Below are 17,466 nucleotides of genomic sequence, written 5' to 3' on the forward strand. Positions count from 1 at the left end.
CCTCCCTATCCCACCCCTCTAGGTGGTCACAAAGCACCGAGCTGATCTCCCTGTGCGGTGCGGCTGCTTCCCACTATCTATCTATTTTACATTTGGTAGTGTATATATGTCCATGCCACTCTCTCACTTTGTCCCAGCTTACCCTTCCCCCTCCCCATATCCTCAAGTCCATTCTCTAGTAGGTCTGCGTCTTTATTCCCATCTTGCCCCTAGGTTCTTCATGACCTTTTTTTGTTTTTAGATTCCATATATATGTGTTAGCGTACGGTATTTGTTTTTCTCTTTCTGACTTACTTCATCTACTCTTACTGCTTTCCCCAGCCCACCCCATAATATGACTAGATCACGATTTTAAAAGGACCTAGAAAGACCTGATACTTGCAGATATTTCAGAATATCAGATAGTTTCTCAGTGTGTACAAGAATCCTGTGAAGTAGTTATTAACAATCCCCTTTGAGGGATGACTTAACTGAGTTATAAAAACATTAAGTACCTTTTCCAAAGTGACACAAATAGATAGTGGTAAAATCTCTATTTAAACTTTGAACTGCCTGGCTCTGAAGTCTGGCTAAGTCGCAGAGTAGAGCCCAGGGGAGACAGTCTGTACTCTACCATGGCAGCCTCCTTTTAGAAAGTGCTTCCAGGGATCAGAAACTGGTAACTCTAGTCTAAGCAAGTACCTAGTAGTATAGTGCACTGCCTCTTCATGGTGGTGGTGGTGGTAACAGAGATGACTTTTCTACTGGGGTTAAGTCACAGTTGCTCAGACCTCACCACCAGGAACTCTGATTCAGGAAGTCTGAATTCTAATCTGCACTCCACGTTAAGAATTTGGGGGCTGAGATGCCAGTTTCAGGGAGTCACGTAAATTTTCTATACCTGCGAGGGAAAAGAGCAGATATTTATGGAGCAGCTAGGTTTTCAAGGGCAACTTTATTCCCAGATCTGAAGTTCAGCTGAAAAGAAGAGGATGAAAGCTGTGTTCATTGGTCTTTAGTTATCCTGTTAAAATCCATAGGACACACTTCCAGTTTCAGTTCTAACATGTAAAGAGCTTGGAAGTCATTGTTCCTGTACTTACAAGAAAAAAAGCTGAACAAACTGAGAATCAATGACTTATCTTAGACCCATCAGAGAACTGAGGTCACAGGGCAAATGACCACCCCAAATTCTGGAGAAAAGACATCCAGAGAGTCACAGCCTATATCTCTTTACATGGAGCAGAAACTGCTAGAGACATAAACAGGTAAGAACACTTAAGTGGGAATTTTGACAAATTGATGGGAGACTGAGGGAGGAATAGTAGGAAAGTGAGAAACCCCTAGGGACCTGCAGTCTTAGCAGTGTTGTGGGCTTTACCTCCAGGAACTCCAGCAGGTTCTCATAGTGAAGATCCCAGAAAGATCTCCTCAGGGCTCTGGCAGTGGGAGGGGAAGTGTACACTCAAGAAATACACCCCCAAGTCTTCTCCATAACAAAGGCCTACTCTCCAGCAGAAAAGACTTTCCCAGAGCCTTATCCCAGCTGAGGGAAAGGCATTCCTCCTATCCAGCCCACTCTAGCCTTCCATTCTCCTGTAAGGGGGAGAAAGATGCTAAATAAACACTTGTGAAGGTCACAGTCTAGAGACAGGACCACAAAAGACTGGAATTTAACCAGAAGATTATATAACACTTCCTCTCCTCCACATGCTAACAGGCCTCCAGTGTAGTAACTGGAGTGCAGCTGAAAGAGTTGCAAGATGCAGACTCTCTCTGCAAGATGTAATTAGGGAAACACAGTTAAGAGGAGAGACAAAAAGACACTAGAGGAACTTGAAGACTGACACCTGCAGCTACAGCAAACATTACACATAGCCCAACAGCTAACCAGCTTAACATAAAGCTTCTCACTAAAGGTCTATTTACCTCAGTTCCTATTACCCAATACATCATATCCAGCTTTCAACACAAAATTATAACACATAATAAAGGCAAGAAAAAGCATTGGTTAAGGACACAAAGCATCAGAACCAGGCTCAGATATAATGCAGATTTTGGAATTTAAAATAAGTATGATTTATTTGTTAACAGCCCTAATAGATAAACTAGACTGGTGTGTATGGCAAGTGTGTGAGATCCCAGTTGGTTGTAATCCCTGCCACATTTCCACCCTGCCAAAGATAAGCGCTTGGAAGCAATTGCAAGAGAAGACCTGACAGAACCCGGGGAGAGAAAGATGTAATTAGGGAAACACAGTTAAGAGGAGAGACAAAAAGACACTAGAGGAACTTGAAGACTGACACCTGCAGCTACAGCAAACATTACACATAGCCCAACAGCTAACCAGCTTAACATAAAGCTTCTCACTAAAGGTCTATTTACCTCAGTTCCTATTACCCAATACATCATATCCAGCTTTCAACACAAAATTATAACACATAATAAAGGCAAGAAAAAGCATTGGTTAAGGACACAAAGCATCAGAACCAGGCTCAGATATAATGCAGATTTTGGAATTTAAAATAAGTATGATTTATTTGTTAACAGCCCTAATAGATAAACTAGACTGGTGTGTATGGCAAGTGTGTGAGATCCCAGTTGGTTGTAATCCCTGCCACATTTCCACCCTGCCAAAGATAAGCGCTTGGAAGCAATTGCAAGAGAAGACCTGACAGAACCCGGGGAGAGAAAGCCAGGACCGGCCCTACCTGGTGCCTGACACCTGGCTATGGGATGAGAGACAGGGGGGACTGTCTGAGCCGGTGCGGGTCCTGAGAGGGAAAGGCCCTCTTTCCTGGGCAACTGCGGAGGGCGGCGAAATGGCAAAGTGTGCTACCGAGCTACCACTGCGACTGAGAAAATGGCAGTGTGGCAGAGAGGATGACGATACTGGCGCAGACAGGTGGTTTGTTTCCCCAGGCCAGAGGTCTATCTAGGGCTGCCTTCCCTTAGAAGAGGGGCAGTGGCTCGGCCTCCACGGGCGCCGCTTCCCACCTTGCTCCCGCCCGCGGCCCCAGAAGGTGGAAAGCAGACCCGGGAAGGGCCGTCCTCACAGCTCCTCTGCCACTGGCGCCCTGGGAGGATGGCGGGCGCGATGGGGGAGGGTAGCGCGCACACACACACACACACACACACACACACACACACTCTGCCACTGGCGCCCTGGGAGGATGGCGGGCGCGATGGGGGAGGGTAGCGCGCACACACACACACACACACACACACACACACCGGGACGATCTGTATCTCTCACACACACACACACACACACACCGGGACGATCTGTATCCATCCGCTGCTCCCTCCAGCGCGGCCCCTCCCTACCCTCCCAACCCCGGACCCCACTGCCCACCGCCCGCCGGCCCCACACGCTGCGATGCCAGAAGTGTGCGGGGGCGGGGAGGGTGGACGACCAACGGGGGGCGGCGGAGGGCCGGCGTGGCCCCGCCCCTGAGGCTGGGACTCCTCCCGGCCCCGCCCCTTTCTGGGTCGGAACTATGGTGGGCCTGGGAGGGGGGTGTCCAGCCCATTCGTGCCTTATCCCTCCGCCCCCTTCCCGACACCCTCGCCGTGAGCGGTTGGTGCCGCATCCTTCGCAGCCCCTGCCCGGTTTGGCGCAGCCGCGCGGGGGGCGGGACGGCTCTTTGCCATTCTGCCCGCCCGGCGAGCGGTGGGAATCCGAGTGAGGAGCTGCGACAGGAGGGGGAGGCCGACCATCGGGACCCTGCGCCTGCGAAGGCAAGTGGGGGTGTCTCGGGGACGACGAGCGGCTCACACCCTGCCCCGCGGACCCTGGCAGCCTGACGAGGGGGAGGCAGCCGGGTCGGAGCGGGTCCCTGAGAGAGGTGCGCAGCGCCGGGGGACCCCTGGCGCTGAGGAGGAGGCGGCGACTGGCGCGGACCGGGCCCGGGGAGTGAGGTCTTGCGGGGACGACGAGCGGCTCACACCCTGCCCCGCGGACCCTGGCAGCCTGACGAGGGGGAGGCAGCCGGGTCGGAGCGGGTCCCTGAGAGAGGTGCGCAGCGCCGGGGGACCCCTGGCGCTGAGGAGGCGGCGACTGGCGCGGACCGGGCCCGGGGAGTGAGATCTTGGCCGCAGGGCTTCCCTCGGATCCTGGGGAGGCGAACGGCGTGGCCGCTCCCCGGTGGGCTTTCTGGGCGCCCGCGCCCCGCCGTCGACGGTGCCTGTGCCGGGAGAGGGCTGTGGGGGAGGCTGCTGCGGGCGAAATGGCGGAGGGGAGCCGGGGTGGGGGCGTCGGGGAGGCCGCCGGGGGTGGCGGTCGGAGCCGGGTGCCGAGCGGGCGGGCGCGGGGGGCCGCCCTCCTGGGCCCTGATTCTGGAAAGGGGTCTGTCGGACCCCGCGTGCCGGGTGCTGTCCCTTCCCACAGGCGCCTCTTTGATGCCAGAGTGTCCTGTGTGCGCGGTAGGTCTGGCACATTCAGTGAAAGGGGAACTCAGCTAGTGGATTATGAAGTCACCAAAATGAAAAGTTTATGTGCCTCTTAATACAGTTTTGTTGCCTTCCATATTTAGGTCTTGGACCCAATTAAATGCAAGCAAATGACAGGTTGAGGAGTCAATAGGCTTTCACAGGAAGGATCCGTGTAAATAAATAATGTATTAATCCATCCTTCACATTTGGGATCTGTTTTCTCAACATCCTAGCCCACTTTAATATGTTGAGGTGTGGGAATGGCTCTTCAGAATAGAGAAGAAATTTTTCTGAAGGGTCAATTTAGAACGCGTGAAGTCAGTTTGCTTCTTCATTTTCTGGTTTTGGAAACTCAAACCCCATCTACCATTCACAGCCCCCTCTTATTTTGGTGCTGGAGCAGTCCCACAGAAGATTTTGTGGAGTTCCTGGGAAATTCTGAGACATGAGAGGCATTTATTTACTTATTCCTTGATTCTTCAAAAGGAGGTTTTAGGACCTGAATTCTGGGAATCTGTTTATTAACCTGATACTTTTCTACCATTGTCAACATACTCTCTTGGTGTTTTGCTGAATGCCCCTTCTTTTTCTATAGGGTGTGACTCTTCTCCAGCTAGTGGACTGTTCTATAGTGGTAAGGGTATCATCTCCTGAGGACACCTCAGGGGGCTGGCTGGCATAGGTGGTGAATGAGATAGGAACTATGTATGTGTGGGGAAGGGGAAAAGGCAGGGGCATGCAAGATGGTATTGAAATAATAGTCCCCATTATGTTCACTGCCTGTCTTCTAAATACAGTTGCCTGTGTTCCACTACCCATTCTTGCACCTCATCTTTTTGTTCAAGGAAGGAGGTGTGGCCTCTGCTAGGAAAATGACTGACTTTAGTGTTGGGAGGTGTGATTAGACAAGCTGCAGGTCTTTGGGGAGTGGATGGGGGATCATTTGGGAGGAGCAGACAGGTGGGAGATATTTAACATGGCCTTGAATGTACAGAAGCATATGTTGTAACACTTGTCATGGGTGTTGGGCCATCTCAGTCTCTTTTGTTTTCTTTCCTCTTTTTGTCTCTCCATAGGTTTGTTCCTTTATAGAGTACTGTAGAAATCTGCAGGTAGCTGTTCACTTTGAATTTGATTAAGAAAGAGGACAAAAGCTATTCATTTGGATCCAAGGTGAGTGTGAGCATGAGCACCCCTATTGATTGCGAATGGGAATTGGCTGTTGGCAAGTAAGACCAGATCATATCTTGGAGCCATTGTCTTCCAACTTCCCACACACCTCTGCCCTCACATTTATATATAGGAAATGGGGCTAGGGTGAGCCAGGATTGTGCCTATAGGGTAATTGATAGATACCTAGGAAGTGGGGAAGGAAGCCATGAGGAGGACCAAGGAGGCCAGAAACACTATATTCACAATGCCTTAGTTTTGGAAAGTTAGGTATTGGGTTTAGAAGCCAGAATGCATGTCTGTCTACCAAATACTTAAAATTCCAATTCCTCCTGTGTTTTTGTCCATAGGTCTGCCTATGAGTCGACTATAGGGCTTATCAACACTGGAAGCAAGAAAGGAGAAAATTGCACCAGATCAGTGCAGGTTGGTGTGAGGCCTACCAGATAGACCTATAGAGTATAGTGGTATATACCAAAGGGGCTGGACACTTCTTAGCCTCTCTCACTTTCACCAAGCTTTCCCATCGTCTCCGTTCCTATTTGATGAAGAGAAAAGAGTATGGAAATGCCTGGGCAGGGCATTGTTGGGCATTAGTAGGACTGTGGAAGGGTTAAAATGAGGTAACAGAGTTTTCTACTATTCTACTTCTCCTACCACACAATCTGTCTCTACTTTCTCATGTCCTGTATGGCTGTCTGCATATAGAAGCACAGTTAGAAGAGACTCAAAGCCCATTTTCTTCTTCCACCTCAGGCCTATCTCCAGTGGTGTCTGTGGTGGCCTTGAAGTGACAGAAGATCATCACCTTCAACCCAGTAAAAGAATATTAAGACACTGACCTGGGACATACTGAGAACCAAAGCCAAGACTGTATAGAGCTATCTATATAACTGGGCTTCAACCATGGCTGGGGTTAAGAATGCAAGTAGAAAGAATAGGAGTAGAAAGAATGAGAGTAAAAAGAAGGCCAAAACTGAAAAAAGGGCTGGTGTAGAAGCTGAAGCCAAGAGGGAGGCTACTGGTGTAGTCAGATCTGTAGCCAAGACCCAGGCCAAAGCAATAGCCAAGGCAGGGACTCAGGAAGATGCAGTGGCAGAGGTGAAGGCAGCATCTAAGAACAAGATTGTTACTGAGATGAAGGAAGGAGATCTGGCAGGTTTCAGTCCCAAAGCTGAAGATGAGGCCACTAGAGCATCTCGGTTTTGTTCTGTGGCTGAAGCTAGTGCTGAGTCCAGTGCTGAGTCCAGGTCTACATGTAAAGATAAGACTGGTATTGATACCTGGTTTTGGGCTGGGGAAGAAGCCAGTGTTGGTTCCTGGTTCTGGAATGGAGAAGAGACTGGTAATCGTTTCAGTGCTAAGGATGAAGGTAAAGCTGATATTTGTCCCCCATCCTATGCTAAGAAGTTGGAACCTGTGGCTGGGGCCAACTACAAGGCTAGGCCATGGGCTGAGGAGGAGGAGGAGGAGAACGTTATTGGGAGCTGGTTTTGGGATGGAGATGAAACTAGTTTTGACCCTAACCCTAGACCTGTGAGCAGGATAATTAAGCCCCAGCCTGTGGATGAAATTAATGAAAAAGATAGGCCGAAGGACTGGTCTGAGGTAACTATCTGGCCCAAAGCTCCTGCTGTAACTCCAGCAGTGTTAGGCTTTAGATCCCAAGTCCCATTTGAGAAAAAGCCTCCTTCATATGTTGTCCTGGCCTCCGCTGAGGAAAATACCCGTTCTTTGCCTGTGGCAACAGCGGCCTGCCCTTCTAGGAGCACTCCCTCAAGCTCACAGCCTGTCTCTGAGTACCCATTTGGTTCTGACCCTTGTATCCAGACCATAGAGGAGATTAGACGCCAAATCAGGATCAGGGAGGTGAATGGGATTAAGCCATTTGCTTGCCCTTGCAAAATGGAATGCTACATGGATTCTGAGGAGTTTGAAAAACTTGTTACCTTACTTAAATCAACTACTGATCCTCTCATTCATAAAATAGCTCAAATTGCAATGGGGATCATTAATGTTCATCCATTTGCCCAAGAGTTCATTAATGAGGTGGGTGTAGTGACACTTATTGAAAGCTTGCTTAGTTTTCCTTCCTCTGAAATGAGAAAAAAGGCTGTAATTACTCTGAATCCCCCCTCTGGGGATGAAAGACAACGCAAGGTTGAATTACATGTTAAACATATGTGTAAGGAAACTATGTCTTTTCCCTTGAACTCACCTGGACAGCAATCCGGATTAAAGATACTAGGACAACTGACTACTGATTCTAATCATCACCACATTGTTGCCAATTACTTTTCAGAGCTTTTTCATTTGCTCTCCCTGGGAAATCGTAAAACCAGAAATCTTGTTTTGAAAGTACTTTTGAATATGTCTGAAAATCCAACTGCAGCCAGAGACATGATCAATACAAAAGCATTAGCAGCATTAAAGCTCATCTTTAACCAAAAAGAGGCAAAAGCCAATCTCGTTAGTGCTGTGGCCATATTTATTAACATAAAAGAGCATATCAGAAAGGGCTCAATTGTAGTTGTTGATCATTTGAGTTATAATACACTCATGGCCATTTTCCGTGAAGTTAAAGTGATCATCGAAACAATGTAAAATGAGCTAGAAATAGAAGAGAACCCTTTGAACAATCTCCAAACTCTAACAGGCTGTGTGTTCCCAAAGATCCATGCATAATGTTTTGGTTATTACAGTGTGCATGTTATAAATTACATCTTTAACACAATATTACCTGTGACAGTCTAGGTCTGAGCTAGACCATTTTGGGGTATCAAATTAATATTTCATTGTGAGTTGAAAACATCTGTTGATTATTCTCTTGTGTAGATGGGGAGCTTTTTAACATTTAAGATAGCAAATTGGTGCATCATAAGTAAGCTAACTTTTCATTAGTATCTGCTTAGATCCATTTGCAGCTTCAAATGATTTTAAAAGATAATATCCTTGAATTTATAATCTAGTTGTAGAAACAAGGCATATACACACAAAAAGATATCTAACAGTACACACACACACATATATGTATACACACACACTCATTGCCAAATGTGCACTCTCAATACGTAAAGAAAGCAGGGTTGCTACCTACTGTTTAATGTAAAAGGAATTACTATTTTTCCCCTATTCTGCTTGCATCAGCTAACTCATTCTACAACACACAAATGGCCCTGAATCTCAGATAAAATGTAATATTCATGTTTTATTTTGCTACTGCATTTATAACTCTTATGTTGTTAGGCTATTTCATTTATGTCAAGTCATCTTGCAGAAGAGAGAGGAGGTAGATGTAGGGAGGAAACATTTCCTGAGTACCTACTCATGTCAGAGACTGTGTTGGCATTATAGTTTACAGGTTTCTTCTTCTCAACAATGGTTCTCTGAGCTATGTACTGGTATTTTTTTTATGATTATAACTCGTTATTCTGGATTGCCTCCAATGGCAGTTAAGGAGGTTGAATACTTACTCCTAGATTCCCACAGCAGGCAAGTGTGGCATAACTGTTTTGTCTGATACCAAAACCCGCTCTCATTGCACTACCTTATAGTCTTGCACTTTTTTGTATGGCGGCCTTCAAGGCTCACAGACTGGTTTTAATGATTCATTTTTGCTGTAGATAATGTCCCTGCCAGTCTTGCAATTCTTAACTTCCTCTAAATGCACATGTCCATTAGGCATTTGGCTAAACCTTGCTGGAGTCAGAAGAAAAGTCTGGGATGAGTGTATGGATTTTAACTGGCAGTGTCTGGGAAACAGTAGGTGCCCCAAACTGTTGAATGAATGAGATGTAGATTTGGAGTCAAACAACTGAAATTTGGTATGTGTCTTTCCTGTCTTCTTCAATAAAGAACTGGAATCATTCTGAACATTGTTTCATACCTTACAGTTTAAAAGATAATTGTTTTTTTCCTCCTTGCAAAATTATACCTTAATTTGTTTACCATTTATAATTTATTCTCCTGTGAGTCACATGAAAAGATGAACGGTTCTATCTTTTACTAGTAGGCAAGCCTACTCTCTGCATTTGTACCAGCTAAAACTATACAGGATAAACTTAATTGGAGAAATTTAGGCCCAGGCCCAGAACTGCAGCTTCATCAACACAAAACAGGAAAGCTAGGAGAGGAGCTGCTGCTTCAATCTACATGACAGTGATTCCTGGAAGTCTATGGTCCAGAAAGCATTCCCAGGACTTGGGCTATAGCTGTGTTTTCTAAGACTCAGGGTAGGAATTACAACCCGTGGTCTGAGCTGAAGAGAATGTTTCAGTGTGTAAAAAGATTGGGTTATATGATTTGAGATTTTTAAACAGTTAAGAAGTTAAAACAAGATCATACTGTAAGTACTGTTTGTAACTTACCTTTCCTCCCGCTAACTGTATATTGTGACCATCTTTCCATATCAATAAATAAGCTTCTACAGATATTTTTGAATCTCTTAATGTTTTTCCTGTGTTAACATTTGGTGCATAGTGCCCTAATCTTTCATTGCATATCATCTTAATAAAGAATATGCATAAATTTATTCTCTTGCAGAAATAAACGACAGTATTCTGCAACTTGCCTTTTTGTCTTTTCAGTTTTCTTTCCAATTTAGTATTATACAGATCTACCATATACTTTTATTTAATAGCTTTATTGAGATATAATTGACATACCTCAAACCATACATATTTAAAGTATGCAGTTTGGTAAGTTTTAACATATGTATACAGACACGAAACCATCACCACAATCAACATAGCAAACATACCCATCACCCCGAAAAGTTTCTTCATGCCCCTTTGTAATGCCTCCTTCCCACCTCTCTCTGTTTTGTCCCCAAACAACCACTGATCTGCTTTCTGACAATATAGAATCATCTTCATTTTCTGTAGTTTTACATAAAAGGAATCATACAGCATATATTCTTTTGGAGGGAAGGGGATCTCACTTCTTTCACTCAGCATAATTATTTGAGATCCATCTATGTTGTTTTGTGTATCAATAGCTCATTGCTTTTTATTGCCAAGTAGTATTCTACTATATGTCTATACCACAGTTTGCACAGTTTATCCATTCATCTGTTAATGGGCATTTGGGTTTTTTCCAGATTTGAACTGCAAATAAAGCTGCTACAACTGTTTCTTGTAGAACTGTTTGTATGGACATTTGCTTTTCTCTTGGATAACTACCTAGGAGTGGGATGGCTGGGTCATATGGGAGGTATACATTTACTTTTATATTTTCCAAAATGGTTGTACCATATTACATTCCCACAGCAGTGCATGAGAGTTTGATTCCTCCACATCCTTGCTAACGCTTGGTATGGTTGGTCTTTTAATTTTAGCCATATCTCATTGTGGTTCTCATTTGCACTTCGCTAATCACTAATGATGTTGAACATCTTTTCATATGCATAGTTACCATCCATATATATTGGGTGAAGTAGGTATAAATGTTTTGCCCCATTTTTTAAAATTGAGTGGTTCCTTTTTATTGTCGATTTTTAAGAGTTCTTTATATATACTGGATATAAGTGTATTATTAGATATATGTTTTACAAATATTTTCTCCCAGTCTGTGGATTGTCTTTTTATTCTCTTAAAAATGTCTTTTGGAAAGCAGAACTTTTTAATTTTAATGAAGAACAATTCTTTTACCAATTGTGTTTTTGTGTTAAATATAAGAAATTGTTGCCTAACCAAGGTCATAAAGATTGTATCCTATATTCTAAAAGTTTTACAGTTTTAGGTTTCATATTTAGGTCTATGATCCATTTTGAGTTTTTTATATATGGTACACCTTATATATAGGTTGAAGTTCAATTTTGGCATAGTGATATGCAGTTGGTACAGTATTACTTGCTTAAAAGACTCTTCTTTCTCCACTGAGTTGCCTTTGCATCTTTGTCAAAAATCAGTTGTCTCTGTATGTAATGGGTCTGTTTCTGGACTCTTTATTCTGTTCCATTGATCTACTTGTGTATCTTCATTACAGTGCTACATTGTCTTGATTACTGTAGCTTTATAATATCTTGAAATCAGGCAGCGTGAGTCCTCTATTATTTTTCAGTTATTTGGGTTATTGTTACTCTTGCTTTTCCATATGAATTTTAGAGTCAGCTTGTCCATTTCTACAAAAACTCCAGCCAGGATTTTGATTGGGATAGCTTTGAATTAGTAGATAAATTTGGGGAGAACTGACATCTTAATAATATTGAATCTTCTGTTTATTTAGGCCTCCTTTAATTTCTCTCAGCAGCTTTTTATAGTTTTTATGCAACATACTTATTAGTTTATTCTTTCATATTTAATTCTTTAGCATATTCTTATATTCTTCTGTAAAAAGTGATGCATCATTGTTTATGCCTTCATGCCTGTTTGAATATTTCTGTATGACAAATTCCTTGAAATAGAACCACTTTGTTAAAGATCATGAGTGGCAATGCCCTCCAGCCAAAACCACCAATATTTGAACAAGTTAGGTTGTAGAGAGGAAGAACACACACCATGGGGAATCATGGGGTGCTTCAATAAGGGGGTTTTAGAAACAACTTATTTTAGGATTAGGACTTGTGTTAGGTGATTTGGAGGAGGGTTTAAGGAAGTGAGGCTTTGCTGTAGATTGAAAGCTGTCAGGAAATATGAGTACAATAGACCCTTAAAGAACATGGGTTTGAACTGAGTGGATTTTTTTCAGTAAATAGTGCTACAGTACTACATGATTATGGTTGGTTGAATCCGTGGATGTAGAATCACATATAGGGAGGGCCAACTGTAAAGTTATACACAGATTTTCAACTGCGTGGAGGGTCAGCACCGCTAACCCCCATGTTTTTCAGGGGTCAACTGTAATTCTATGATTTGGTATCTAAATAAATCTTGTTCTACAAATGGGGAAGACTAGGTCAAGGCTAGAGTTGTGATAGGTAAAGAAGCAGCAGCCACTTATATTAGCCAGAATAGGAGGATATTTGGCCATTTTTGTGATTGGGACAATGTTTCTCTGTGTTCATACATGATTACAGAGTAAGCTTGTTTTTGTCTTGATATATCACAGTCGCAGAGTGGCCTTATCGGATATTAATGTTCTGTGAAATTGTTTATATTCGACAAGAGAACACCAAGGCTTAGCTGTGAATGCTGGGCCAGCTCATGGATGTCAAGGGCTGCTTTTCTTCTTATGGATATTTTCAAATTTTTACATATATTTGCTTACTGACCTTCAAAATATATCCCCTCAACCCATGGTGCATGAATGTCTATTTCTTCATATTCTTGTCAGCACTCAGTATCAATATTTTCAATCGTTGCTATCCTCAGAGGCAGAAAAATCATCTCTGTTGCTTTTATAACATTTTAAAGGTTACATAATATTCTGTATATGAATGTGACAGTTGAATCACACCACTATATTCCATTGGGTTAATTCTAGGGATGTAAGGATGGACCCTATCACCTAGTGGGAGAAGGAGTGGAGTATATACATGCATGCATCACTTTGCCTGTTTTACTCATGCCCCCTCATTGCTGCCCCTCCCATATGATCTCCAGATTCAAGCCCTGACAAGTACCACCAACTGACAACCAGAAAAGTTGTACCACTTTACACTTTGTGAACTAAATTTAAAACAGAAGAGTGAAGAGTTTAGCTTGCTGACATTGTGTTACAGAGTTTAGGTCCTGAACTCTCTTACGGAACCTTAGGCAACAACCACAGTCAGTAGACTGGCAACTGATATGTACATGCAAGTACAACTCAAGACAGAATGGGGGTTATTGAGACAAGCACAAGCTTTGCAGTGAGCAAAACTGCTTTCCAGTTACAGCCTTATAAAGATTATATAAATATTTCAAGTACTTCAGATTAAAGAGATTGGTCATTATTTTATAAAATAAGCTTCAAAACAGCATCATAATTAATCATGAGTTGATAAAAAGTCTTTAGTAAACCAACAGGCAGATTTTGCCTTAAGAGTTCATAGGACCCTCTTAGCTTATCTCTGGATAGCTACTCTCAGCTGGACAGTGTTATGTACCCTGTCAGCAAATCTGAAAGAATCTCTGGCTACCTCTTTCCTAGAGGTGCCACGTCCCTCTCAATAGTCATTGCCAAGGTTTCCCTGAAGGAGAGGAGAACTCCAGAAACTTGCAAAATGTTTGTTGTGCATGTTGAACATTTAGCAAACTAAACTTGGCTGTTCTCAGGTTGTGGTATTCAAAATAAAGCACAGTATAAAAGCATGGGGTAGAAATTTTTCTCTCCAGAAGTTGTTAATCCTCCATCTGGGCAGGGGAGACTTGCTATTCTACTCCCCACAGCCCAGTTAAGTACTTTTCAAAAACTCTAAAATATGTCAAGAATAGACAAAATGCCTAGTATGTTAGCAGTGGTTGGGAGGAATAGTAATGCAGAATGAAATGTGTTTCCAGGTGCATTCTTTGAATCAAAGTGCTAATCCCTCTCCTCCTTGATGATGGAATGTCATTTTAACATGACAATGGAAAGTGAATGTTGCATTAGAGAGAATACAGTACACTCCTCTAGGCCCATGAAATATTATGTAATTTTCATGTATAGCTATGCTATTGTGGTTTAAGAATATGAAGCATTAATCTTTTATCAGAACTATCTTGATTCTATACAATATGACAATATGATATGAGATTGATTGTACTCCTTAACAAACATCAAAATGTAAGCGCCCATGAATATTATTCTTTACAGTGGCCCCCATGGAAAGCCCTACACTTATGCTGTAATTGTTTGAAACATTGAAACTACTTTCAGAACCAGTTTCTGAGTCACACAAGAACACCAGAACCATTATTTTATAGCCATGGCTATATACTGAATAGTTCTGTTCTCTAGATCAGTGCCCCCCAATCTTTATCATGTAATGGAAAACATAGAAAATGATCATATTTGTACATTTGCTCTCCATTAAAGGCATCAGCCCCCAGTGATTCTAGCTGGAGTCACTGTTGCATTCCCTGCTGCAACTACTCTGAGCATTGAGGGAAGCAGTATCTCTGACACACCTATAACCCATTTCTAGTATACCAGTGGGATGCTCTACCCCAGGACAGGGGTTTTCAATCTGTGTTTCCTTGACTTATAGGATTATCTGAAAATGCTTCAGAAGGCACTGCAGAGGATCAGGGGAGGGTGCATGGGTTGGTTCTGTGTGTTCCACAGCACCTTCAATCAAAGCAGCTTCACTTTGCGGTTATGCCATATATATATATATATATATATTTCCCGAGCTGTGCGGCTTGTGGAATCTTAGTTCCCCAACCAGGGATCAAACCCGCACCCTCAGCAGTGACAGCGCAGTCCTAACCACTGGACCACCAGGGAATTCGACTTTGCGGTTATGAGCAAGAGTGTGTTTGGGAAAATGTTTCCCCAGTTAGAAATTTTTGTGACCACTTCTATAGATATCCATCCGTCTTTTAAAAGAATCTGCATCTAATGGTTGAATTGCCTTTCTGCGTATTTGTAAGACTGACATTATTAGTGTCTACTAAGTTTTTTCAGTTGAAGGAAATGATTTATGTTTCCCAAAAGATTACCCTGTGTTCAGGCTTTACATTCTTTATTGAAGGCTCTATACAATGCTTTCAAATATATAGTCTGAGAACTTACACAAATTCCATTTTTGAAGGAAGATGTCACACACATGGCAGACCAGAGTAAGTAGTAGTTTTGAATACAAGCCCCCAATTCATTATTTTCTGCTATTTTAATACCAGGGTCCTCAACTCCCTTGCCTTATTTTATTTCTGCCAAAAGTAGAGCCCTGGACTGTACACACATTCATTTGCCCAAGTGTTCTTCTACAAAAATTTCGAGAAATAGAATTTCTAGGTCAGAGTAAAACATTTTTCACGGTTGGTGAAAGCGTAGCAGTGATTCTCAATCCTGGTTGCATTATAATCACCTGGAGAACATTTAGAAAATACGGACGCCCAGGATTCTTCTTCCAGAGATGTTGATTTAATTGGTCTGGAGAGGAACTTGGGTGCTGATAATTTTTTTTAACTCCCTAGGTGATTCTAATGTACAGTCAAATTTGAAAACCACTGTTGCAAAGAATCAGGCAAGTTCATATACTATTGGAGGTAGAGGCGGATAATTTGATATAGCCATTTTAATGGTCATTTCCCAATATCTATTAAAATATAAATGTTCATACTTTTGAATGATAAATTAGTAGTATATGTCCTACAGAAAAATTCATAAAAACAAGCAAAATTTATGTATAAATATGTTAATTGCAGCATTGTTTGTAATTTAACAACTAGAAATATTCCAGGTATCCATGAATAGGAGATGAGGTAAATAATTTACAATATTTCCATAACATGAGATATTATGCATCAGTTAAAAATAATCAAAGACATCTATATGTACTAAAGCATGATCTTTTTGAAAAATAATAGTTATATGCAAAAAGAGAAACTGGAATGACATACCAAAATTCCAACTGATTATAGCTGGAGAGACATGAGTGTTTTATTATTATTTTATTTAGCTTATTTTTAATTTTTCTTAGGTAAACAAATACTACTTCTGTAATAAAATTATAACATAAGGAGAAGATCTGATAAGGAAGGATTTGTTATACAAACTGATGAGCATATACCCATAAAGAAAATATCAGTTAAATAGTACTTCTTTAGGGGTGAATTATTGGAGCAAGATACAAAGTCAAGTTTCAAGTACCCATATTAGTCTAGGAATTACAAAAATATCATAAAAAGGAAGGCATAAATATGAACTAAAACCTATAGTAATCCCCAAAGTAAATCAGGTGTTTAATTAAGCAAGCCAGAATCTTCCTTCATCAGGATGATTAAGGGGGATTATCTCCCAAGTTGCTGGGAGACTTACAGGAATTCCTAAGTTTTGTAAACAGCTAGAACTCAAGAAACCTGATTAACATAAACACTGAAAGTGTATAATGGGAAGAGAAAAGCTGCTTTGTTCCCTGGAGGAATTGATCAAGGGAAGTGGAAGTTCACAGATGGGCATTGCATACATTATTGGCAATGCAAAGAGTTATTTTATATTCAGATATCAGACTTTCTTTTTTTTAAATGACTGTATCAAGTCTTGTCAAAAGCAAAGAATATTAAAATTATTATGTTTTTATCTTTCACCAGCCACACAGAAATTGTTAAATGGTTGTGGCTTTATGTTGAGTCGTACTCCCCCAGACAGGATTATTCTGTGATTGGAACAAAAAGCAACTAACGAAGACGTTTCTTCTTCTCCCTTGAAACTGACATTCTGTACACTCTCACCCTTTGGTTAAGGTAATATGGTTCCAGTATTAGGGAACACAATTGATTAATAATTGCCGTAAGACCCTCACTACCATCTAAAATCCTACAATGTAAAAAACTGAGCACTTAGTCACTACTGAGGGTTCCTTTTTTTACGTGAATAAAGGAATGAATGAATGAGGTACAAGGCCCTAGATATTGAAAAAACAATTCCTCATCTGTAAGATGTAAGTTGAGAAATAAATATTAGTTCCTTGGATAGCCTTTGCCACCAGGAATTTTATTCACACAAAAATCTCTTGAATGGAATGGACATCTTCGAGATATTTCAAACTGTGATAGAAACAATGCACTGAATTTGAGTAGGTCCCTTCTTCAGTCATCATTCACACACCCCATCATCAGGTAAACTCCATGATTCAAATGAACCAATTCAAACTGCATATGTGAACTTTTCCCCAAATGTTCTGTACATATAGGCATAATTGAGGGTTTGGTTTTTTTTTATTAAATATTGGTATATTAATGAACATATATATATATATATATATATATATATATATATTTTGCTGTACGTGGGCCTCTCACTGTTGTGGCCTCTCCC

The 17,466-nt window shown here is 42.0% G+C and overlaps 2 protein-coding genes across 6 annotated transcripts in view; one reads left to right on the top strand and one right to left on the bottom strand.

Moving 5' to 3' along the window:
- Window positions 1–9,974, top strand: part of GPRASP3 (G protein-coupled receptor associated sorting protein family member 3) — a 21,812-nt gene extending 11,838 nt beyond the window's left edge. For all 5 annotated transcript variants that reach the window (XM_024117431.2, XM_028482496.2, XM_028482497.2 and 2 more), the window contains 3 exons: window positions 5,490–5,586; window positions 5,934–6,009; window positions 6,340–9,974. In XM_024117431.2, coding sequence (XP_023973199.1) covers window positions 6,490–8,187 — 1,698 coding nt within the window. In that variant the 5' untranslated portion in view covers window positions 5,490–5,586; window positions 5,934–6,009; window positions 6,340–6,489 and the 3' untranslated portion in view covers window positions 8,188–9,974. The remainder of the gene's footprint in view (window positions 1–5,489; window positions 5,587–5,933; window positions 6,010–6,339) is intronic.
- On the bottom strand, window positions 3,754–4,419 carry LOC114484662 (WW domain-binding protein 11-like). Its single transcript, XM_028482328.1, has one exon. It carries the CDS (start codon window positions 4,417–4,419, stop codon window positions 3,754–3,756), a length of 666 nt encoding a protein of 221 aa, XP_028338129.1.
- Window positions 9,975–17,466: the final 7,492 nt, after the last annotated feature.

This window comes from Physeter macrocephalus, chromosome 21 (assembly GCF_002837175.3).
Source record: "Physeter macrocephalus isolate SW-GA chromosome 21, ASM283717v5, whole genome shotgun sequence".
NCBI classification, from domain to species: Eukaryota; Metazoa; Chordata; class Mammalia; order Artiodactyla; family Physeteridae; genus Physeter; species Physeter macrocephalus.

Coding starts and splice junctions, on each gene's coding strand:
- LOC114484662 (XM_028482328.1), bottom strand. CDS start 4,419: ATGTGCCAGACCTACCGCGCACACAGGACACTCTGGCATCAAAGAGGC.